This window comes from Haliotis cracherodii, unplaced genomic scaffold, assembly GCF_022045235.1.
Source record: "Haliotis cracherodii isolate W230 unplaced genomic scaffold, xgHalCrac1.p SCAF_9, whole genome shotgun sequence".
Classification (NCBI taxonomy): domain Eukaryota; kingdom Metazoa; phylum Mollusca; class Gastropoda; order Lepetellida; family Haliotidae; genus Haliotis; species Haliotis cracherodii.
This window is the reverse complement of record NW_027266343.1, coordinates 55,382,636-55,407,341: the sequence shown is the minus strand read 5'-3', so window position 1 is coordinate 55,407,341 and position 24,706 is coordinate 55,382,636. Positions and strand designations below refer to the sequence as shown.

The 24,706-nt window shown below is 39.6% G+C and overlaps 2 protein-coding genes across 3 annotated transcripts in view; both read left to right on the top strand.

The window, feature by feature from the left end:
- The window catches only part of LOC139452302 (macrophage mannose receptor 1-like), a 29,652-nt gene extending 8,318 nt beyond the window's left edge, over positions 1-21,334 (top strand). Inside the window, exons 5-14 of one of the 2 annotated variants that reach the window (XM_071233728.1) lie at positions 1,324-1,451; positions 6,371-6,564; positions 7,560-7,693; positions 9,504-9,637; positions 12,265-12,419; positions 13,292-13,410; positions 15,987-16,296; positions 18,416-18,549; positions 18,897-19,021; positions 19,134-21,334. In XM_071233728.1, coding sequence (XP_071089829.1) covers positions 1,324-1,451; positions 6,371-6,564; positions 7,560-7,693; positions 9,504-9,637; positions 12,265-12,419; positions 13,292-13,410; positions 15,987-16,296; positions 18,416-18,549; positions 18,897-19,021; positions 19,134-19,201 — 1,501 coding nt within the window. In that variant the 3' untranslated portion in view covers positions 19,202-21,334. The remainder of the gene's footprint in view (positions 1-1,323; positions 1,452-6,370; positions 6,565-7,559; positions 7,694-9,503; positions 9,638-12,264; positions 12,420-13,291; positions 13,411-15,986; positions 16,297-18,415; positions 18,550-18,896; positions 19,022-19,133) is intronic. The other variant, XM_071233729.1, reaches the window with a different exon arrangement.
- Positions 21,335-22,591: 1,257 nt separating this feature from the next.
- Positions 22,592-23,635, top strand: LOC139451995 (uncharacterized). Its single transcript, XM_071233275.1, has one exon. It carries the CDS (start codon positions 22,592-22,594, stop codon positions 23,633-23,635), a length of 1,044 nt encoding a protein of 347 aa, XP_071089376.1.
- Positions 23,636-24,706: the final 1,071 nt, after the last annotated feature.

Genomic DNA, 24,706 nt, shown 5'->3' with positions numbered 1-24,706 from the left:
TATTAATGGTGACATGTTATTATTCCTTATCTCTGGTGCTTAACTTATTTCCCGGTGTATATATTAAGGGTTCCGTGGGATTGTATGAGAGATGGGAAGGAACTATTGATATGTACATATTGTATAAACATGATGGCCTCACGATGTTTTGTGTCACAACCTTTAGTCCGAATGTAGAGAAGCGAAACACGCAGTATGTAACCCCTGGCACGTGCAGAGCGTGACACGAACAGGTGTGCACTGACGCACCTGTCCAGTCAAGACACCCGAATCTACCGAAACTGTGTCAAGTCGGCATTGGGCGGAAGAACACATTGAATATACATAATCTGTTGCTGTTGTCAATATCGTGTTCGTATAACACCATATCACGTTGTAAACTCTTCAGTCCTTCTAATAAGTATATAATAACATTAAAACTAAAAATGATAGAAGCTTGACTTCAGAACGAAGGAAAGAACGCCACAGTGAAAGAAAAAAATATGTTTAATCATGGTGTATAATGACCGATCTTATTACCTACGAGGGCAAACATATCGGGGTTCATAAAAATCATATGTGCCATAGGGTCATATCACGTCACGAGACAACATTGTATCGTTTCCTTTCCGTCATCCGGACGTAATTGTTGACGTCATTCGAATCTTATTGTGACATGAGGTCGGAATCACGTCACACTAGAAATGACGTCATACGTGAAGTTTGTTGACGTCATTCGTCAATGCATTTTTTTTTCTAAATTCGTCATCTTCGGTAATAATCAGAACATTATATGAGTGTTCATGTCATACTATGTTTACGACAGGAGTGTCGTAAACATAGTATGACATGAACACTCATATAATATCCTCTATATCTGACACACAACGGGTGATTCTTAATCATATCATTAATTATATGTATGTATGCTGAAAGGATTTATTACATTACGAACTAACTAGAGAAAAATAAGATATTTTTGTACAGTCCGCACACATGGCGATTTTAACTGAAGTAAGTTGACGTCAAAAGTCTTATGGCGTCACAGCACAATTGTATCCTAGTACCAAAAATGTCTCTTTTCTCCTGTCGGGTCAGGGGCGGTCGGGTAGCCTAGTGGTTAAAGCGTTCGCTCGTCATGCCGAAGAGCCGGGTTCGATTCCCGACATGGGTACAATGTGTGAAGCCCATTTCTGGTGTCCCCCGCCGTGATATTGCTGGGGTATTGCTAAAAGCGGTGTTAAACCTTTCTCACTCACTCCTGTCGGGTCACATATGTTAATAACCATAGCGACACGTAAACAATGAGCTGTCGAGTTGGTAAATTATCTGTGTTTATTAAAGCCAGTGGAACCTTGAACCCGACAACTACGAGAACGAAGACTGCTGCGCTATCAACGAGTATGGCAAATTTAGCGACGACGCCTGCCGGGAACACTATGGATACATCTGTAAAGTACCACGGACTAAAGGTACGCATGGATGGATAGATGGAAGGGTGGATGGGTGGATGGGTGGGTGAATGAGTGAGTGAGTCAGTGTGTGGGTTGGTGGGTACGTGTGGCTGGGTGTGTAAGTGAGTCAGTGTAAAATCGAGCAGCTTGGTAATATTCTGACACGCTTTGAAAACGCATTTTCGATTTGTTTCAAATATATGGCAATGTCGTCGTTCGTGTTCGAATCTCATTCGATGTGTTTGGAATTGAGCAGAATTTTTTTTTCTGATATTGAGTTCAAACTGATAATGCGTTTTCATTGTTTTTCAGTATAGATAATTCAGATATTTCACATATCGCCAGATTACGGGTCCCACAGCGGCGAGAGTGATACATCAATCTTTGTTTACGTCAACTGACATAACGTATGGCTTAGAAAGATATAAATGGTTAACCTGACCGTATACTAATGCCCTAAAGACCGTCTTTTCGGCCGTATATCTGGCCAGCAGCCACGGGCCCGTTCCCCAAAAGCGACCTTAGCGCTAGGATTTGTTTTTTGTTAGTTGTTTAACGCAGAATTTAGCAATATTCTGGCAATATGACGGCGGTCTTTAAATAATCAAGTCTTGACCAGGCAGTGATTGACATCATGAGCATCGATCTACACATTTTGGATACGATGACACGCATTATCTAAGTCAGCGAGCCTGACCAACCGACCCGTTTGTCGCCTCTTACGACAAGCATGGGTTGGTGAAGGGTACGGCCCGGGAGCGCCAGATTTGTTTCTTAGGAGGAAAATTCCTCTTTGTGTTCTCCGGACCCTGGCTACTCCATTGATTTGGCGTTCGCGGTACCAACAGTAGGATCGGCGTTCGGCTTTCCCGATATTCTAATGAGGCGTTCCCGGCCCATAATTAATCGAAATTGTTCAAGAAATTATCATTTTCGGCATTATTGCCTATATTAGAAAGAAAATGTTAGAAAAATATATCATGTTGTCAAGAACTGGGCGCACGGGTGGCACAGTCGTCGAAAGCGCCACAATTCACTGTGAGTTACGTCCCTTAGTTACGCCAGAAACCTATGATTGTGGTTTTGTATCTGGTTACCTTGTTACTATAAAATGCATATATCATTGGGTAAAAAGTATGTTACGATGTAATGTATACGTCATCGCAGAAGAAGTATATTACTATATAATGTATAAAACCAAAGGTGAATAAGTATGTTACTATATGATGTTTATACCACAGGTGAAGGAGGATATTACTATATAATGAATGTATCATAGGGTAAGAAGTATGTTACTATATAAAGTATATGTCATACCGGAAGAAGTATATTACTATATAATGTATATATCATAGGGTAAGAGGTATATTACTATATGATGTACAAAACCATAGGTGAAGAAGTATGTTACTATATAATGTATATGTCATAGGGTGGGAAGTATGTTACTATATAATGTATATATCATAGGGTGGGGAGTATGTTACTATATAATGTATATATCATAGGGTGGAAGTATGTTACTATATAATGTATATGTCATAGGGTGGGAAGTATGTTACTATATAATGTATATATCATAGGGTGGGGAGTATGTTACTATATAATGTATATGTCATAGGATGGGAAGTATGTTACTATATAATGTATATATCATAGGGTGGGGAGTATGTTACTATATAATGTATATGTCATAGGGTGGGAAGTATGTTAATATATAATGTATATATCATAGGGTGGGGAGTATGTTACTATATAATGTATATATCATAGGGTGGAAGTATGTTACTATATAATGTATATGTCATAGGGTGGGAAGTATGTTACTATATAATGTATATATCATAGGGGAGGAAGTATGTTACTATATAATGTATATATCATAGGGTGGGGAGTATGTTACTATATAATGTATATGTCATAGGGTGGGAAGTATGTTACTATATAATGTATATATCATAGGGGAGGAAGTATGTTACTATATAATGTGTATATCATAGGGTGGAAGTATGTTACTATATAATGTATATGTCATAGGGTGGGGAGTATGTTACTATATAATGTATATGTCATAGGGTGGGGAGTATGTTACTATATAATGTATATGTCATAGGGTGGGGAGTATGTTACTATATAATGTATATATCATAGGGTGGGAAGTATGTTACTATATAATGTATATATCATAGGGTGGGGAGTATGTTACTATATAATGTATATGTCATAGGGTGGGGAGTATGTTACTATATAATGTATATGTCATAGGGTGGGGAGTATGTTACTATATAATGTATATGTCATAGGGTGGGGAGTATGTTACTATATAATGTATATATCATAGGGTGGGAAGTATGTTACTATATAATGTATATATCATAGGGTGGGGAGTATGTTACTATATAATGTATATATCATAGGGTGGAAGTATGTTACTATATAATGTATATATCATAGGGGAGGAAGTATGTTACTATATAATGTATATGTCATAGGGTGGGGAGTATGTTACTATATAATGTATATATCATAAGGGAGGAAGTATGTTACTATATAATGTATATATCATAGGGGAGGAAGTATGTTACTATATAATGTATATATCATAAGGGAGGAAGTATGTTACTATATAATGTATATATCATAAGGGAGGAAGTATGTTACTATATAATGTATATATCATAGGGGAGGAAGTATGTTACTATATAATGTACATATCATAGGGTGGGGAGTATGTTACTATATAATTTATATATCATAGGGTGGGGAGTATGTTACTATATAATGTATATGTCATAGGGTGGGAAGTATGTTACTATATAATGTATATGTCATAGGGTGGGGAGTATGTTACTATATAATGTATATATCATAGGGTGGGGAGTATGTTACTATATAATGTATATATCATAAGGGAGGAAGTATGTTAATATATAATGTATATATCATAGGGGAGGAAGTATGTTACTATATAATGTATATATCATAGGGGAGGAAGTATGTTACTATATAATGTATATACCATAGGGGAAGAAGTATGTTACTCTATAATGTATATACCATAGGGGAAGAAGTATGTTACTATATAATGTATATATCATAGGGTGGGGAGTATGTTACTATATAATGTATATGTCATAGGGTGGGAAGTATGTTACTATATAATGTATATATCATAGGGTGGGGAGTATGTTACTATATAATGTATATATCATAGGGTGGAAGTATGTTACTATATAATGTATATGTCATAGGGTGGGAAGTATGTTACTATATAATGTATATATCATAGGGGAGGAAGTATGTTACTATATAATGTATATATCATAGGGTGGGGAGTATGTTACTATATAATGTATATATCATAGGGGAGGAAGTATGTTACTATATAATGTATATATCATAGGGTGGAAGTATGTTACTATATAATGTATATGTCATAGGGTGGGGAGTATGTTACTATATAATGTATATGTCATAGGGTGGGGAGTATGTTACTATATAATGTATATGTCATAGGGTGGGGAGTATGTTACTATATAATGTATATATCATAGGGTGGGAAGTATGTTACTATATAATGTATATATCATAGGGTGGGGAGTATGTTACTATATAATGTATATGTCATAGGGTGGGGAGTATGTTACTATATAATGTACATATCATAAGGGAGGAAGTATGTTACTATATAATGTATATATCATAGGGTGGGGAGTATGTTACTATATAATGTATATGTCATAGGGTGGGGAGTATGTTACTATATAATGTATATGTCATAGGGTGGGGAGTATGTTACTATATAATGTATATATCATAGGGTGGGAAGTATGTTACTATATAATGTATATATCATAGGGTGGGGAGTATGTTACTATATAATGTATATGTCATAGGGTGGGGAGTATGTTACTATATAATGTACATATCATAAGGGAGGAAGTATGTTACTATATAATGTATATATCATAGGGTGGGGAGTATGTTACTATATAATGTATATGTCATAGGGTGGGGAGTATGTTACTATATAATGTATATGTCATAGGGTGGGGAGTATGTTACTATATAATGTATATATCATAGGGTGGGAAGTATGTTACTATATAATGTATATGTCATAGGGTGGGGAGTATGTTACTATATAATGTATATATCATAGGGGAGGAAGTATGTTACTATATAATGTATATATCATAGGGGAGGAAGTATGTTACTATATAATGTATATGTCATAGGGTGGGGAGTATGTTACTATATAATGTATATATCATAAGGGAGGAAGTATGTTACTATATAATGTATATATCATAAGGGAGGAAGTATGTTACTATATAATGTATATATCATAAGGGAGGAAGTATGTTACTATATAATGTATATATCATAGGGGAGGAAGTATGTTACTATATAATGTACATATCATAGGGTGGGGATTATGTTACTATATAATTTATATATCATAGGGTGGGGAGTATGTTACTATATAATGTATATGTCATAGGGTGGGAAGTATGTTTCTATATAATGTATATATCATAGGGTGGGGAGTATGTTACTATATAATGTATATGTCATAGGGTGGGAAGTATGTTACTATATAATGTATATATCATAGGGTGGGGAGTATGTTACTATATAATGTATATATCATAGGGTGGGGAGTATGTTACTATATAATGTATATATCATAAGGGAGGAAGTATGTTACTATATAATGTATATATCATAGGGGAGGAAGTATGTTACTATATAATGTATATATCATAGGGGAGGAAGTATGTTACTATATAATGTATATACCATAGGGGAAGAAGTATGTTACTCTATAATGTACATATCATAGGGTAAGAAGCGATTAACTATACAACCTATTCACCATTGTGAAGAAGTATTGTACGGAGTAGGGTACAACACTTGTCGCTCTCTGTCACTAGACGAGGCATGCCCCACCCCTGCCACCGACGGACGTTGGTCGTTCCTGGACTACGCATGCTACTTCATCAGCGACCCCTCAGACACCAGCGACCGCCTGTCCTGGACGGATGCACGGACAAAGTGCCAGGGCCTGAAACCCACGGGTGTGGCCGCAAACATGGACCTTGTATCCATAGTAACAGCAGACGAGTCCGTGAGTGTTAGGACACTGAGCCTGCAAACAAACTAAATTAATTCACATTTTTAAAAGTAATCCCATATATGATATACAACGGACAAATGTATCAGATAAGGTAATTTTTAATCATTAATGTCCAAAGAAGGATTTAAATTAACGGTGGTAACCATAATTTGTTCCTAGCACCTACGGTATTCGGTAATAACATCAACAGTTTAAATCATAAGTCCCAAGCACGAGAATCTGATGGCACGCAAGTTCAGTAGCGTGTATGGCCACCACGTACGTTGACAACTGCCTCACAACGCCTCCGCATGGACCTTGTGATGCTTGTCAACACATGATTGGGACGAAGACGCCATTGTTGCTGCAAAATAATGCCAAGATCTTGCAAATTCTGTGGTTGGTTCTGGAGAGTGCACAGACTTTTGCCAAGAGCATCCCAGACGTGTTCGATGGGATTGAGGTCGGGAGACCTTGACGGACAGTCCATGACGTTGACTCCCGCATTCTGAAGGAAATTCCTTGTCATAATTGCTGTGTGGGGTCTGGCATTGTCGTGTTGGAAGATCAAACCGGGTCCATGTGCTGCCATAAAAGGCAGAAGTTCTGGTGCCAGTACCTGGTCGCGGTAAGCAGCAGCGTTGAGGTTGCCATGGATGACAAGAAGCCTGGAACGTGCATTGCCACAGAAAGCACCCCACACCATGACACTTCCGCCTCGAAATCTGTCAACTTCCTGTACACAACAGTGGGCGTAACGTTCATGACGGCGCCTCCAAACCCTCGCCCTACCATCAGCAAATCGAAAATTAAATCGGGATTCATCACTGAAGACGACTTGATTCCAATTCCTCTGAGTCCATCGTAAGTGTCGCTGTGCCCACTATTGACGTTGACGTCTGTGTTATTGAGTCAGAATCGGCCCGCAGTATGGCCGTCGTGCTTTTAAAAAGATAAAGACAAATGTCTTACTGATTCACGCATTCAAGTGAACACTTTATTTTCAGAGATTCTTCAACGAAAAATTAGGTGACCTATCTAACGCGGGCATGGCAGTGAAATGGTGGACAGGCCTCAACGACCAACAGGCAGAGTCTATTTACAAGTGGTCTGATGGCTCCGCTTGGAACTCGTCCTATACGTGAGTGTTCATATCATTCGTCACAACTCGCCAATTTCCGTAACCTGCAAAAGACTCGTCCCACATCGATGAATGTTATGTCCGAAAATACGACGAACCAGTCAAAACTCGTATGACTACAAGTACTTCCGTCAAAGAATCCCTCAGGAATAATGTTTGATTTTACATATGTCTTGCATCTCAAAATATACCCAACATACAGTTAAATGTGACCAATCATACTGTATAATACCTTAAGTCCCGATGTTTCTTAAATAGCGTCTGGAAAACATATGATATCTGGGAAATATACGTCAATCATTACGCAACGAGTTGACAATACTTTTAGCTATGCCCCTTTGCCCTAAGACGGAACACAGTCGCAAAAAATGGCAACGAGAGGCATTCGTCACCACTCGCCCCTTTCCGTAACCCGCAAGAAGACTCGTCCCCCTATCGATGAAAGTTATGAGCGAAAATACGACAAACCAATCCAAATGCGCGTATGATTTCAACTTCTTCGTCAAAGAATCCCTCAGGAATATTTTTTGATTTTGCATATGTCTTGCATCTTAAAATATACCCAAGACACAGTTAAATGTGTTCAATCATACAGTAAATTCCGTATGTCCCTACGTGCTTCAAATTTCAACTGAAATATATATGATATATGTGGAAATATATGAGAACCATTACGCAACGAATTGACAATTGTTTTGGGTATGCCAGTTTGCGCTAAGTCGGAACCCGGTCGCATAAATGGACACGAGAGGGGCACGAGTCGCTATTCGGCTTTCCCCTAAATAACACGAGTTGGTCACGAATGAACGAGAGGGACACGAGTCGCTATTCGGTTTGTTCCGGAATAACACGAGTTGGTCACAAATGGGCTGATATGTCGAACTAACATTAAAACGTGATTGAAAAATACTCGATTCTGATTGGTCAATCAGAGGTTACAAATCACAATAACTACAACTAATTGAATAACTGATGGAGGCCTCGTCTAATATAAACATTGGTCCAATCTGGATTATTTACAGATCGCCGTCATATTGCTGGAATATTGGTTAGTGGGGCGTTAAACAAACACAATCCAACCGTTAGTTAGTTACAGAATGAGGCAGTAACTTATAGGTCAATGGGATAATGCGCATTATCTTTTCATAGTGAATTAAAAAAATACAACAAAAGGGATTTATTAATGTCAATCTTGTATCGAGGCGGTATATTTTATGTATCCCTTAATAGAGAGTGTTATCGATGATATCATAATCCAATTAATATACAGTATGGTGCTGACAAATCTAGAAACATAATCGGGGCGAACTGGGATTCGAACCCACAATCATAGACTCTGGCGTACCCAAGGGACGCAACTCTGCACAGGGAATTGCGGCGCCTTAGACGACTGGGGCACCCGTGTCACCCGCTATGTTGGAGTTAGAGATTATAGAGACAGGCTATCATAATGTCTGTAAAGATCCATTTCAGCGGATATCAAATTATGATAACGTTTGTAAAAGTCTCCTTTAGTGGAGGTACACGTTTATTAGGAAGTGTGTAAAAATCACAAGCAAAGTTCAACCATAAATAGGCCTCATTAGAGGTCAATATGTCTTAATATAAGCAAACCCGCAGATAATAAATGACGTCAGATGAGGTTTCTATGTTTATATAATCTTATATAGTCCCCCTGATGTTAGTGTTTCCCGAAGACTTGGTGTAAACACATATCGCTACATATATGTTTACTGCGCCCCATTGTTAATATATGTAGCGACATGCGTTAACGCGGTTTCTAAAGGTTAATTTAAAAATTGTTGGACAGCCCCTGGGATTTCGCGCCGAGCACAGACCGCAGTGAGGACCAGAGTTGCGGACTCATGTACACCGGCGGCGTCGTGGACGACACGAAGTGTTCAGCCAGAGCCGGGTATATCTGTGAAACCTCAGCAGTACACAGTACGTATAGAACTTTACACGTACAGAGAATACCAGAATACAATAGTAGACACTAGAATACAGTGCAATAGTAGACACTAGAATACAGTGTAAAAGTAGACACTAGAATACAGTGCAATAGTAGACACTAGAATACAGTGCAATAGTAGACACTAGAATACAGTGCAATAGTAGACACTAGAATACAGAACAATAGTAGACACTAGAATACAGTACAATAGTAGACACTAGAATACAGTGCAATAGTAGACACTAGAATACAGTGCAATAGTAGACACTAGAATACAGTGCAATAGTAGACACTAGAATACAGAACAATAGTAGACACTAGAATACAGAGCAATAGTAGACACTAGAATACAGTGCAATAGTAGACACTAGAATACAGTGCAATAGTAGACACTAGAATACAGTGCAATAGTAGACACTAGAATACAGAACAATAGTAGACACTAGAATACAGAACAATAGTAGACACTAGAATACAGAACAATAGTAGACACTAGAATACAGTACAATAGTAGACACTAGAATACAGTACAATAGTAGACACTAGAATACAGTACAATAGTAGACACTAGAATACAGTACAATAGTAGACACTAGAATACAGAACAATAGTAGACACTAGAATACAGAACAATAGTAGACACTAGAATACAGAGAAACAGTAGACACTAGAATACAGAGCAATTGTAGACACTAGAATACAGAACAATAGTAGACACTAGAATACAGTGCAATAGAAGACACTAGATTACAGAACAATAGTAGACACTAGAATACAGTACAATAGTAGACACTAGAATACAGTACAATAGTAGACACTAGAATACAGTGCAATTGTAGACACTAGAATACAGTGCAATAGTAGACACTAGAATACAGTGCAATAGTAGACACTAGAATACAGAACAATAGTAGACACTAGAATACAGTGCAATAGTAGACACTAGAATACAGAACAATAGTAGACACTAGAATAGAGTGCAATAGTAGACACTAGAATACTGTGCAATAGTAGACAGTAGAATACAGAACAATAGTAGACACTAGAATACAGTGCAATAGTAGACACTAGAATACAGTGCAATAGTAGACACTAGAATACAGTGCAAAAGTAGACACTAGAATACAGTGCAATAGTAGACACTAGAATACAGTGCAATAGTAGACACTAGAATACAGTGCAATAGTAGACACTAGAATACAGAGAAACAGTAGACACTAGAATACAGAGCAATTGTACAGTGCAATAGAAGACACTAGATTACAGAACAATAGTAGACACTAGAATACAGTACAATAGTAGACACTAGAATACAGTACAATAGTAGACACTAGAATACAGTGCAATAGTAGACACTAGAATACAGTGCAATAGTAGACACTAGAATACAGTACAATAGTAGACACTAGAATACAGAACGATAGTAGACACTAGATTACAGAACAATAGTAGACACTAGAATACAGAACAATAGTAGACACTAGAATACAGTGCAATAGTAGACACTAGAATACAGTGCAATAGTAGACACTAGAATACAGAACAATAGTAGACACTAGAATACAGTACAGTAGTATTCACTAGAATACAGTACAATAGTAGACACTAGAATACAGTGCAATAGTAGACACTAGAATACAGAACAATAGTAGACACTAGAATACAGTGCAATTGTAGACACTAGATTACAGAACAATAGTAGACACTGTGACGGAATTCTAATAAAAAGCCAACGGTTTTATTGCCCAATAGGTGGTGTTGGCACGTCATGTTGGCGTGTTTCGGCTCCAGGCTCTCACGTGGTTGTGTTTTTGCGATTTTTTTCATATTTTCACCAAATGTCTGCAGTACATCATTCTTTCCCAACAAATCAATCCCAATCCATGCAGAAATGACCAGTATTATTTTTGAATGGATGTCGGATAACTACGGTGGCCCATAAGGGACATGGAGTCTGTTTTTCAATATTTTGATATTTCTCCTACTGTTATCGTCACCTTTTGCAATTTAACACGAATTGTCATACAAATGTGTGATTAATCATGTATAAAGAAGATATTGAATCGCTGAAAAGTGAAGCGAAAATGTCAAAAACTAAAATGAAAATGTCAAAAACAAAAACGAAAATGTCAAAAACTAAAATGAAAATGTCAAAAACAAAAACGAAAATATCAAAAACTAAAATGAAAATACAGGAAACTATTTCCACCGCGGTGATAATATTTCCAAATAGTTTTCTGTATTTTCATTTTAGTTTTTGACATTTTCGCTTTTGTTTTTTGACATTTTCGTTTTTGTTTTTGACATTTTCATTTTAGATTTTGACATTTTCGCTTCACATTTCAGCGATTCAATAGCTACTTGAAAGTACATTTTCCATGTTTTCGGTTGTCTTTATACATGATTTATCACATATGTGTTTGACAAATTTACTTTAATTTGCAAAAGGTTATGATAAAAGTAAGTGAAATATCAAAATATTGAAAAGCAGACTCCGTGTCCCTTATGGGCCACCGTAGATAACACTATGTCAGATATTTAGGATTTTACTACTTTTGCTTTTCTTTTTTGGAAGAATGTAATATGGTTTGCCAAATATGCTCCATGTTTTCTACAGAATCGACGCCTCTCGGGTGCAGTGTTCACTGGATACGTGGAGGTAAACACTGCTATCGTTTTCAAAATCAGACACAAGTCACGTGGACCGCCGCCCGGAAGAACTGCCAGAACGAGGGCGGTGACCTGTTGAAGATAGACAACGTGGATGAGAAGGTAAGATGTCGCAAGTCTTGAACATAGGAACATCAGTACTACGCTGTATCAGGAGAGTGAATGATGCGCCACCAGTATATACAGGTACAGTTCCACCACTGTAGGAGATAATTCAGTGTTGAGATATCTAGGGACACACATGAGATGAAAGGCTATTTCAGACAGAAAGAGGTCCGCTACACTTAAGATCATCACACAGCTCCAGATCCGTGAAGATCCGGGGTAGAATAGGTCTTCAGCAACCCATGCTTGCTGTAAAAGGCGACTGTGCTTGTCGTAAGAGGCGACTAACGGGATCGGGTGGTCAGGCTCGCTGACTTAGTTGATGCATGTCATCGTGTCCCAAATGCGTGGATCGATGTTCATGATGTCAATCACTGGATTGTCTGGTCCAGACTCGATTATTTGCAGACCGCCGCTTAATGTTCGTACAACTATTTGAAAATAGTTCCATGTAATTCTATTCGGAATTTATTGTTGATTTGGAGAAATTACCAAACGAAATCACTTGTTATGTTAACATCCGGGCTACCCCCAGGTGGTGTGTATCACGTGATCTATTTGATGTTCCAGATCGCATGGATTCGGAATGGGATGTTGTAGTACGGAAGCATTTTAGGGTCATTTGGTTTTTTCTTCTTGAAATTTCAAGACGCTATGTTAAAATTTCAAGATGCTAAGTTCAAATAATATTGAAATTTCAAGATACATAAGTTTAATTTTCAGATATTAACTTGAAATTTCAAAATACTAACTTGAAATTTCAACTTAGTTTCTTAAAATTTCAAGAAAAAAACCAAAACAAACAAACAAATGACCCTTAAAGGCTGCCGTACAGTAGTGCTGCTTATCGGTCATTTTCTGTTGAGCAGTACTGGTTCGACCACATGTACCTTGCCGGAGGGCGTGGCTACTGGACAGGGCTCAACGACCAGGCACAGGAGGGAGATTTTGTGTGGGCGGATGGCTCAGCCCCAGACAACACGCTTGTGTAAGTTGTAATTATTTAGAATATATCAAAGGTGCTCGGACAACCCGCACTGATGGGATGTCCTTTTGTGCTCAGCCAACACAGGAATTTGTATTACCTCCATAAAATGTGTATTAGTAACTCCTTTGTTCATTATTTAACGCCCCACCTATATTCAATCTATATGATGGATGTTCTGAAACGATGGAATATGCTTTGTATCTTTACATGAGAAAATAAGTTTTTGCAAAGAACAATTGTAAAATGTAATGGGTCATTACTTCTGAATTGGTATCTAAGCAAAACATGTCGTGATATTTCCTTTGATTTGAGCGCTGGTATTTAGCCAAAGTTCAAGTGCTGTCCAGATGGTGACTTGGTTGACGCATGTCATCGTATCTCCATTGCGTGGATCGATGCTCATGATGTCAATCACTGAATTGTCTGGTCCAGACTCGATAATTTACAGACCGCGGTCATATAGCTGGAATAATTGTGATTGTGGTGTTAAACAAAAAACAAACTAACAATTACTGGCAACCTGTGGTGGGAAGGTCTTGTGACTTGAATGGAAGACGTTTACGACTTGTTGACTTGGACTGCTGTGTTTGGTGCTGGTAACTCTGGAGCATCTAGCATTCGAACCTAAAACCAACGGATCTGAACACGGTAAAGGTGCTCATCTATACCAGCAAATTTGAAGCATGAAGATGCAGCTGCCACGCAATCTGCTAGGTTACACCAGCTTACCATTGATGCAGTACTATTCATATCTAGCTGCTACTGTCGCCAACCAATCCCAAGCAGACTAACGGAGAATCAGATTTGCACCCTAATATCGACAAACAGGGTAACGGAGAATCAGATTTGCACCGTAATATCGACAAAACAGGGTAATGGGGGTACATATTTGCATCGTAATATCAACAAGCGGGGTAACAGGAGAATAGATGTGCATCGTAATATCGGCAAACAGGGTAACGGGGGGGATATATTTGCATCGTAATATCAACAAGCGGGGTAACGGGAGAATAGATGTGCATCGTAATATCGACAAACAGGGTAACGGGGGTACATATTTGTATCGTAATATCAACAAGCGGGGTAACGGGGTAACATATTTGCACCATAATATTAACAAGCGGGGTAACGGGGTAACATATTTGCACCATAATATCGACAAGTTGGGTAATGGGGGTAACATATTTGCACCGTAATATCAACAAGTGGGGTAACGGGGGAACATATTTGCACCGTAATATCGACAAACAGGGTAACGGGGTACATATTTGCATCGTAATATCAACAAGCGGGGTAACGGGGGTAATATATTTGCATCGTAATATCGACAAGCGGGTTAACGGGGGAATATATTTGCATCGTTATATCGACAAACAGGGTAATGGGGGAATATATTTGCATCGTAATATCGACAAACAGGGTAACAGGGGGAACATATTTGCATCGTTATATCACCCATCAGGGTAACAGGGGGAATCAGATTTGAACCGTAATATCGACAAACAGGATAAGGGGGGAATATATTTGCATCGTAATATCGACAAACAGGATAAGGGGGGAATATATTTGCATCGTAATATCGACAAACAGGATAAGGGGGGAATATATTTGCATCGTAATATCGACAAACAGGGTAACGGGGGTAACATATTTGCATCGTAATATCGACAAACAGGGTAACAGGGGGAACATATTTGCATCGTAATATCACCCATCAGGGTAACAGGGGGAATCAGATTTGAACCGTAATATCGACAAACAGGATAAGGGGGGAATATATTTGCATCGTAATATCGACAAACAGGATAAGGGGGGAATATATTTGCATCGCAATATCGACAAACAGGATAAGGGGGGAATATATTTGCATCGTAATATCGACAAACAGGATAAGGGGGGAATATATTTGCATCGTAATATCGACAAACAGGATAAGGGGGGAATATATTTGCATCGTAATATCGACAAACAGGGTAACGGGGGTAACATATTTGCATCGTAATATCGACAAACAGGGTAACAGGGGGAACATATTTGCATCGTAATATCACCCATCAGGGTAACAGGGGGAATCAGATTTGAACCGTAATATCGACAAACAGGATAAGGGGGGAATATATTTGCATCGTAATATCGACAAACAGGATAAGGGGGGAATATATTTGCATCGCAATATCGACAAACAGGATAAGGGGGGAATATATTTGCATCGTAATATCGACAAACAGGGTAACGGGGGTAACATATTTGCATCGTAATATCGACAAACAGGGTAACAGGGGGAACATATTTGCATCGTAATATCACCCATCAGGGTAACAGGGGGAATCAGATTTGAACCGTAATATCGACAAACAGGATAAGGGGGGAATATATTTGCATCGTAATATCGACAAACAGGATAAGGGGGGAATATATTTGCATCGTAATATCGACAAACAGGATAAGGGGGGAATATATTTGCATCGTAATATCGACAAACAGGGTAAGGGGGTATATATTTGCATCGTAATATCGACAAACAGGGTAACGGGGGTGCATCGTAATATTTAATAAACAAAATGATGAACTTTCAGTCAGTGGGACAGCGAGCCAGACAACGCTCACAACCAGGACTGCACTGTGATCATGAGTGACGGTTCCTTCAGTGACCAAAGCTGCGCGTCCCGGGCGGGGTACGTCTGTAAATACACAAAGGACCCCGGGGAGCCGTGCGCTACCGGATGGGCGACCTACCAACAGGCAGGGTGCTACTACATCAGCTCCGTTAACCGGAACCGGGGGGTCATGTGGGACGAGGTGAAGCAGCGGTGTCTGGATCTCGCCCATATCTACGACAATGAGCTCCAGGCCTTCTATCTGTACATTCAGTCACAGGCTGAGATGGTGAGAACGATAACATTGGTTTTACGGCAGTACTTCTCAATCCGGACTGTTCACATGCCTGTCTGGATAAACGAGTTTTACGGAAGAAAGCATGCATACACTGTAATCGGTATATCGAGTCAGAGCATGTATACACTGTAATCGACATATCTACCCAAAGCATGAAGACACTGTAATCGATATACCTACCCAAAGCCTGTATACACTGTAATCGATATATCTACTCAAAGCATGTATACACTGTAATCGACATATCTACTCAAAGCATGTATACACTGTAATCGACATATCTACTCAAAGCATGTATACACTGTAATCTATATATCTACTCAAAGCATGCATACACTGTTATCGACATATCTACTCAAAGCATGCATACACTGTAATCGACATATCTACTCAAAGCATGTATACACTGTAATCTATATATCTACTCAAAGCATGTATACACTGTAATCTATATATCTACTCAAAGCATGTATACACTGTAATCTATATATCTACTCAAAGCATGCATACACTGTAATCGACATATCTACTCAAAGCATGCATACACTGTAATCGACATATCTACCCAAAGCATGTATACACTGTAATCGACATATCTACTCAAAGCATGCATACACTGTAATCGACATATCTACCCAAAGCATGTATACACTGTAATCGACATATCTACCCAAAGCATGTATACACTGTAATCGACATATCTACTCAAAGCATGTATACACTGTAATCGACATATCTACTCAAAGCATGTATACACTGTAATCTATATATCTACTCAAAGCATGCATACACTGTAATCGACATATCTACTCAAAGCATGCATACACTGTAATCGACATATCTACTCAAAGCATGCATACACTGTAATCGACATATTTACTCAAAGCATGTATACACTGTAATCGACATATCTACTCAAAGCATGTATACACTGTAATCTATATATCTACCCAAAGCATGTATACACTGTAATCTATATATCTACTCAAAGCATGTATACACTGTAATCTATATATCTACTCAAAGCATGCATACACTGTAATCGACATATCTACTCAAAGCATGCATACACTGTAATCGACATATCTACTCAAAGCATGTATACACTGTAATCGACATATCTACTCAAAGCATGTATACACTGTAATCTATATATCTACCCAAAGCATGTATACACTGTAATCTATATATCTACCCAAAGCATGTATACACTGTAATCTATATATCTACTCAAAGCATGTATACACTGTAATCGACATATCTACTCAAAGCATGTATACACTGTAATCGACATATCTACTCAAAGCATGTATACACTGTAATCTATATATCTACCCAAAGCATGTATACACTGTAATCTATATATCTACTCAAAGCATGTATACACTGTAATCTATATATCTACTCAAAGCATGTATACACTGTAATCGATATATCTTCTCAAAGCATGCATACACTGTATCGATATATCTACCCAAAGCATGTATACACTGTATCGATATATCTACTCAAAGCATGTATACACTGTAATCGATATATCTTCTCAAAGCATGCATACACTGTATCGATATATCTACCCAAAGCATGTATACACTGTATCGATATATCTACTCAAAGCATATGTACACTGTAATCGACATATCTACTCAAAGCATGTATACACTGTAATCTATATATCTACTCAAAGCATATGTACACTGTAATCGATATATCGAGTCAAAGTAAGTACACATCGATATATCGAATTAATACACACGCGCTGTAATCGATATATTAATTCAATACACACACATACTGTAATCGATATATCGAGTCAAAGAATGTACACACACTGTAATCGATATATCGAGTCAATACATATATGCACTGTAATCGATATATGAAGTTAATATACATACACACTGTAATCGATATATCGAGTCAATAAACACACACGCGCACACACACACACACACACACACACACACACACACACACACACACACACTCACACGCTGTAATCGATACTAGTGTATCATTTCAACACATGCACAGTTAGCGTTAGGGGAAGAGAAGCAAGGGCAAGAGATTGGTGAGTGTACCATGGCTTCATGTCTATATTGCACTGCAGACATGGTTGGTATCCCAGTTGCAACTGCAACCGGACCTCGGTATGATGTGGTGGACGGGGCTCAACGACATCACCATCGAGGGGGCCTGGACGTGGGCGACAGACTTCGCCAACCCGGTAGACATGACTTTGATGTGAGTGTTAAACATGAGCGTGGGGATAATCCGTTGAAGAGTGGGTTTCCTCTCTATGGTATACTCTCACTCACTCGCCCCGTCAAACCCCACTCACTCGCCCCTCATTATCCAGAACCACTCACTCATCCACTCGCCGACCCACTTATTCATGCACTCGCCCGCTCGCAAACCACTCACTCATCCCCCAAACACTCACTCATCCACTCGCCAACTCAGCAATTCATGCACTCGTCCGCTCACAACCCACTCACCCACCCCTCATCATCACCTCACATTCACTCATCCACTCGCCAACCATGCTATTCATTCACTCTCCCACTCACTCATTCACTTTATGAACACAGTCCCTGGGACACGGAGCCTAACAACTACGGCGGCAATGAGGACTGTGCTGTCATGCTGCCGGGAGGCCGCTACAACGACCTGCCCTGCACCGCCAAGTCCTACTACATCTGTAAGAGTGCCGCAGGTAGGATACACAAACCCCGATATTCCGAAAACTCCCTTTCCGAACGATCCCTTTTCTGACTGTAAAATAATGATGACACTAGCTGATTAAGTAAATCTCACCCATGTTTCAGGGCTGGGCGTGGTCGTGTCTTCCATGGTGATGTGGGCGGGAGTGCTGGCAACCCTTCTCGCAAGATAACACCGAGACACCCTTGTAACAGAACCTCGTTAATCCGGACACCATTAATCCAAACACAAGGGTTCCCCAAGCATCAACCTCTGCTCTGTTGAAGTTCGCATCAACACAAGGTTGGCGCTCAAGAACAGCACGATGTTATGGGAAACATGTTCTGTTGTCAGTCTCTCCAACAATTTGGATGGATATCGAAAAGTCCGGATAATGGAGGTTCACTTGTTTTATCTAGTTTGAATTTGCGATTTTACCAGGATACTCTTTACATACTCAAAAACTCCATGAACTTATGTCGACGTCGCGCCATTAGAGCAAAATATTGTGCATTTACAATAGACCCGCCTTTTGTATCCTCAATTTCTAATTCAGCAATAATTGACCACGTTACAGATGTTTTTGCATTTTGCATTTTGGAATGATGCGTGAATGAGTGGAGTTTTACGCCGCTTTAACCACTAGGCTATGATGGAATGATGAACTGGATACAAGTGGAGATTCCCACCCGACTTGTTCTGTCGCCGGGCCCGGGGGTAAGGGCGATCCAGAGGTTCGTCCCCATAACCCACCCACCCACATACTGAGCCCCCACCTTTGAAAACACCTTATGAACTAAACTGACCAATATTAAAGTATGTAATTTACTGATTGTTTACTTTGTTCACGAAGACGTAATTTGCTAAGAGTCACCAGGCATAACGAAATGTTCTTATATCATGTATTATATCCACACTTATCATTAAAAAACACTAATCCGGATGCATCAGTGTTTTTGTTAACCTAAGAGCGTCCAAAACATTTCCATAATTATAAGAAGTATTTTCTTAATGTGCGATTCCGACTGTATCATACGTGTGTGTTTGTAAATCACTATAAAATGGTGATGATACCACGTGGTCGCGAAAAGGTGAGCGTATCCTGTTCCACCGGTGACACGCGTCACAAACACGTCGACATCTGGCCATGCTGTACAGTATGACCTTATTAACCTTCATCAGAGACGCTGTCAAACAAACACATCTCACAAGAGATATTTACGTCAAACAATGATACACATCTCGGGTTCTGCTGGGAATACAGCAATGGCAGCAATACCTGTCTAACTAGATAACGATGTGTACCGTCGGATTACGTGGGTAAGGAGCTTTGGTGTAAATGTTTAAATCTGTATACGATGTGTACAGCTTGATGATATGCATGTCATTGTGGATTTCCATGATACGTGGCCTGGTCAGGTCATGCCTTTGTGAACCCCCGTTATGTCATCAGCCATACAAGGAAAAAACATGCACGTGTAATGTATACAATGTCTATATAAACTGATATGTTGTCAGCTCATGGAGGCGATCTCTGACCGTTGGACAAACTCACAGTTGACTCTCATGTCAAACGTACTGATGTCGTGGACAGTAACTACTGACGTGGTTGTGCCGTGTGAGAAATAATTGTTTGTAATGGCTTGATAGGCCCGCACTTCCTGACCCTCCACAGTTACAGATAGAAGGCTTGGTTGCAACATAAGCTCATAGCAATTCTTGTATATAGTATACCATATACAATATTTTGTGTCTCCTGATGTAGATTTCTAATATAGGATCGATGTGTGAATAAAACGCCTTGCTCACGAAATTGATTAAAATATTCTAAAAGCGGCATAAAACCACACTCACTCACTTTCCTCGCAACAGTGCAAGTTTCTGGAAGAACCTGGACACGCTGTAGGTTTTGTACTGAAGTACACTACAATAAACTACGGTTATAACGAACTCAAAGGGACCATTAATTATAATTAGTTATTACCGTAGTTCGTTATAAGCATATACACAGCAAATGACGTGACCAAGAAATAGTTCGTTATATCCGCCAGGTGGTAATGAACGTGTTCATTATAACCGTAGTTTACTGTATATAAAAGTAAAACAGCAGGAACACAATAACAACTATTTCTTGATACAAATCGGTGCCGACGAGCTAATTGATATATTGTATGCAAGTTCCTTTAAGTCATCACCGGTAGTGTTTCACGCAATCATGCTTCAATTCTTTATGAAGATAATTTGTACTTTGATAAGTCTTGTACTGTATATTTAGGATACTCACACAATGTAACACATTTTTTAAATGAGCTTATTTAACATGACTTCCGAGATTGTTTGCGTTAATAAAATAATTAAACTTTCTGTTTGTAGTTTCTTTTGTGAGAATCTCACTATCCTCAATGACACCCCCCTATCGGCAACTCCCCACAGAATCTCAATGTCAGCCTATTTTAAGCCTCTTGTCATACGAATCGCATTCGAAACAAAGGGGGAAGTAGCGAGTGTGTACTGGGATATAGAATGGGAACATACTAACTGATAGACAGAAGAAAGTATACACCATGTATGGTGACAAAAATGATACGGGTATCATAGTTGTGTTTTGGACCTTAATTGCGGCGACTGTTTTCAGCCTAGTATCGTTTTGAAAACGTTTGAAATATTTGATCTAATCCAATTTTCAATTTATTTGCACGTCATTTTACATTGCTTACATGATCACAGTAACTGAGTATTTTATCATAAAAGCAAGGACATTTTAACTCTCCACGTCGAAACAAATACATTTAGAGTCATTGATAGGTACCTAGATATATACGTTTACAACGAACACGCTCATAACGAACTGCCGGATACAAAGAACTATTTCCAGGTCCCGCCCCGTCCATTTGCTGTATATAATGTTGTGCATATGCTTATAACGAATAAAAATGAGTGGTTCGTTTTAACCGTAGTTTACTGTACATACGGTGATAGGTACCTCGATCTATCATTTATGGCGATGCTACCTTTAGGCCCAGAACATTTATCCATATCGTAGTTTGTTGCTGACCTTTGTCGCGAAAAACGGATATCTGAATCACATGTTGATGGTCTTCAGGACACCGATTGATGGATTGATGGGTGTGACCAGTCTGTTAGGTGAAAACGAGAATGGTAACTCTCACCAGGAGGTGAGGTGAGGTGAAATTGGGTTTAACGTCGCGTCCAAAATTATTGCACTTTTATAGCGACATGCATGTGCGTGTATTTGTTTGTATGGCTGCTTGTACTAGTCCGGACTTATGCCGATTTATAGTGCTAGCTCACTGAGATACCATGCCGCAGTTTAACATGAATACCCCACTCAGTATATTGACTCCGAGCCGACCAGTCCTTGTTTTAATCCCTTAATGTCGAGCACCAGACAGGGTAACAACAAGTACCATCTTTTTTTGGTATGACGCGGCCGGGGATCGAACCCCGGACCTTCCGCTCTCCGGGCGGACGCTCTACCACTAGACCATGGAGGTGGTTCTCTCACCAGGAAGCATATGTCGATGTTAACACAGAACATCAGGTGCTGTCCCGTATCACTGTCATGGATAGTTCCCACAGCGTCCGTGGATCTGGTACTGTCACGGATAGTTCCCACAACGTCCGTGGTTCTAGTACTGTAACGGATAGTTACCACAACGTCCGTGGTTCTAGTACTGTCACGGATAGTTCCCACAACGTCCGTGGTTCTAGTACTGTCACGGATAGTTCCGACAACGTCCGTGGTTCTAGTACTGTCACGGATAGTTCCGACAACGTCCGTGGTTCTAGTACTGTCACGGATAGTTCCGACAACGTCCGTGGTTCTAGTACTGTCACGGATAGTTCCCACAACGTCCGTGGTTCTAGTACTGTCACGGATAGTTCCCACAACGTCCGTGGTTCTAGTACTGTCACGGATAGTTCCGACAACGTCCGTGGTTCTAGTACTGTCACGGATAGTTCCCACAACGTCCGTGGTTCTAGTACTGTCACGGATAGTTCCGACAACGTCCGTGGTTCTAGTACTGTCACGGATAGTTCCCACAACGTCCGTGGTTCTAGTACTGTCACGGATAGTTCCCACAACGTCCGTGGTTCTAGTACTGTCACGGATAGTTCCCACAACGTCCGTGGTTCTGGTACTGTCTCGGTTAGTTCCGACAACGTCCGTGGTTCTAGTACTGTCACGAATAGTTCCGACAACGTCCGTGGTTCTAGTACTGTCACGGATAGTTCCGACAACGTCCGTGGTTCTGGTACTGTCACGGATAGTTCCCACAACGTCCATGGTTCTAGTACTGTCACGGATAGTTCCGACAACGTCCGTGGTTCTAGTACTGTCACGGATAGTTCCCACAACGTCCGTGGTTCTAGTACTGTCACGTATAGTTCCCACAACGTCCGTGGTTCTAGTACTGTCACGGATAGTTCCGACAACGTCCGTGGTTCTAGTACTGTCACAGATAGTTCCGACAATGTCCGTGGTTCTAGTACTGTCACGGATAGTTCCCACAACGTCCGTGGATCTGGTACTGTCACGTATAGTTCCCACAACGTCCGTGGTTCTGGTACTGTCACAGATAGCTCCCACAAACGAGAATGGTAACTCTCACCAGGAGGTGAGGTGAGGTGAAATTGGGTTTAACGTCGCGTCCAAGATTATTGCACTTATATAGCGACGTGCATGTACGTGTATTTGTTTGTGTGGCTGCTTGTACTAGTCCGGACTTATGCCGATTTATAGTGCTAGCTCACTGAGATACCATGCCGCAGTTTAAAATGAATACCCCACTCAGTATACTGACTCCGAAACAAAGTCCTTGATCCCAATTGCGTGGATCGATGCTTGTGATATTAATTACTGGACTGTCTGGTCCAGACTCGATTATTTACAGACCGCCGTCATATAGCTGGAATATTGCTGAGTGCGGCGTAAAACAACCAACCAACCAACCAACCAACCCTAGTCATTACACAAGTGCAGTTACTATACATGTACCAACAGCATGATCACATTCATACAGAATTTCTGAAACATTATCACCAACGCATGGTTCAGGAACAGAAAAGTTCATTTCTTTTTCGTAACTAATATTTATCAGTCATCGTCTCCATTTGATTAATTAAATCATTGCGCCATCACTTTGAATGTTTGAGAAAGAAACGAAACAATTATTTTTTTATTGTGTTTATTTCAAAATGATAACAAGACATTAAATAAATAAAGACGCAGACCGTACCCGACATTTGAAGTCTAATTGCTTGATTTTACTGCAACCAAATATACCGTAGCATCCTCATCACTGCAACCTCCTCTTCACATACCCGAAACGTTGTCACGTACACGGATAAGTATAGTTTCAGGTGAATGAGGTTGTAATTGACTTGCCTTTACATGTGTTTGTAACGGGTAACACCGGTGGGGCAGTATACGTTCACCTTTTCACAAACACCTGGTATCATCACTATTTGATAGTGATTCATAAACACATGCTCATGATATAGTCGGAATCGTACAATCGACCCTTGCTTGTTATTTCTATTACGACGCTGGAACTTGACCAGGCCAAGGTGCACAGTCCTTCTTCAGATACGGTGCTCCCAATCTCATTAAAATCAGATCTTAGTTCTCGCCACCGCTAATGTGATTTCTAATCATGCAGCCTCGAAAACTTTA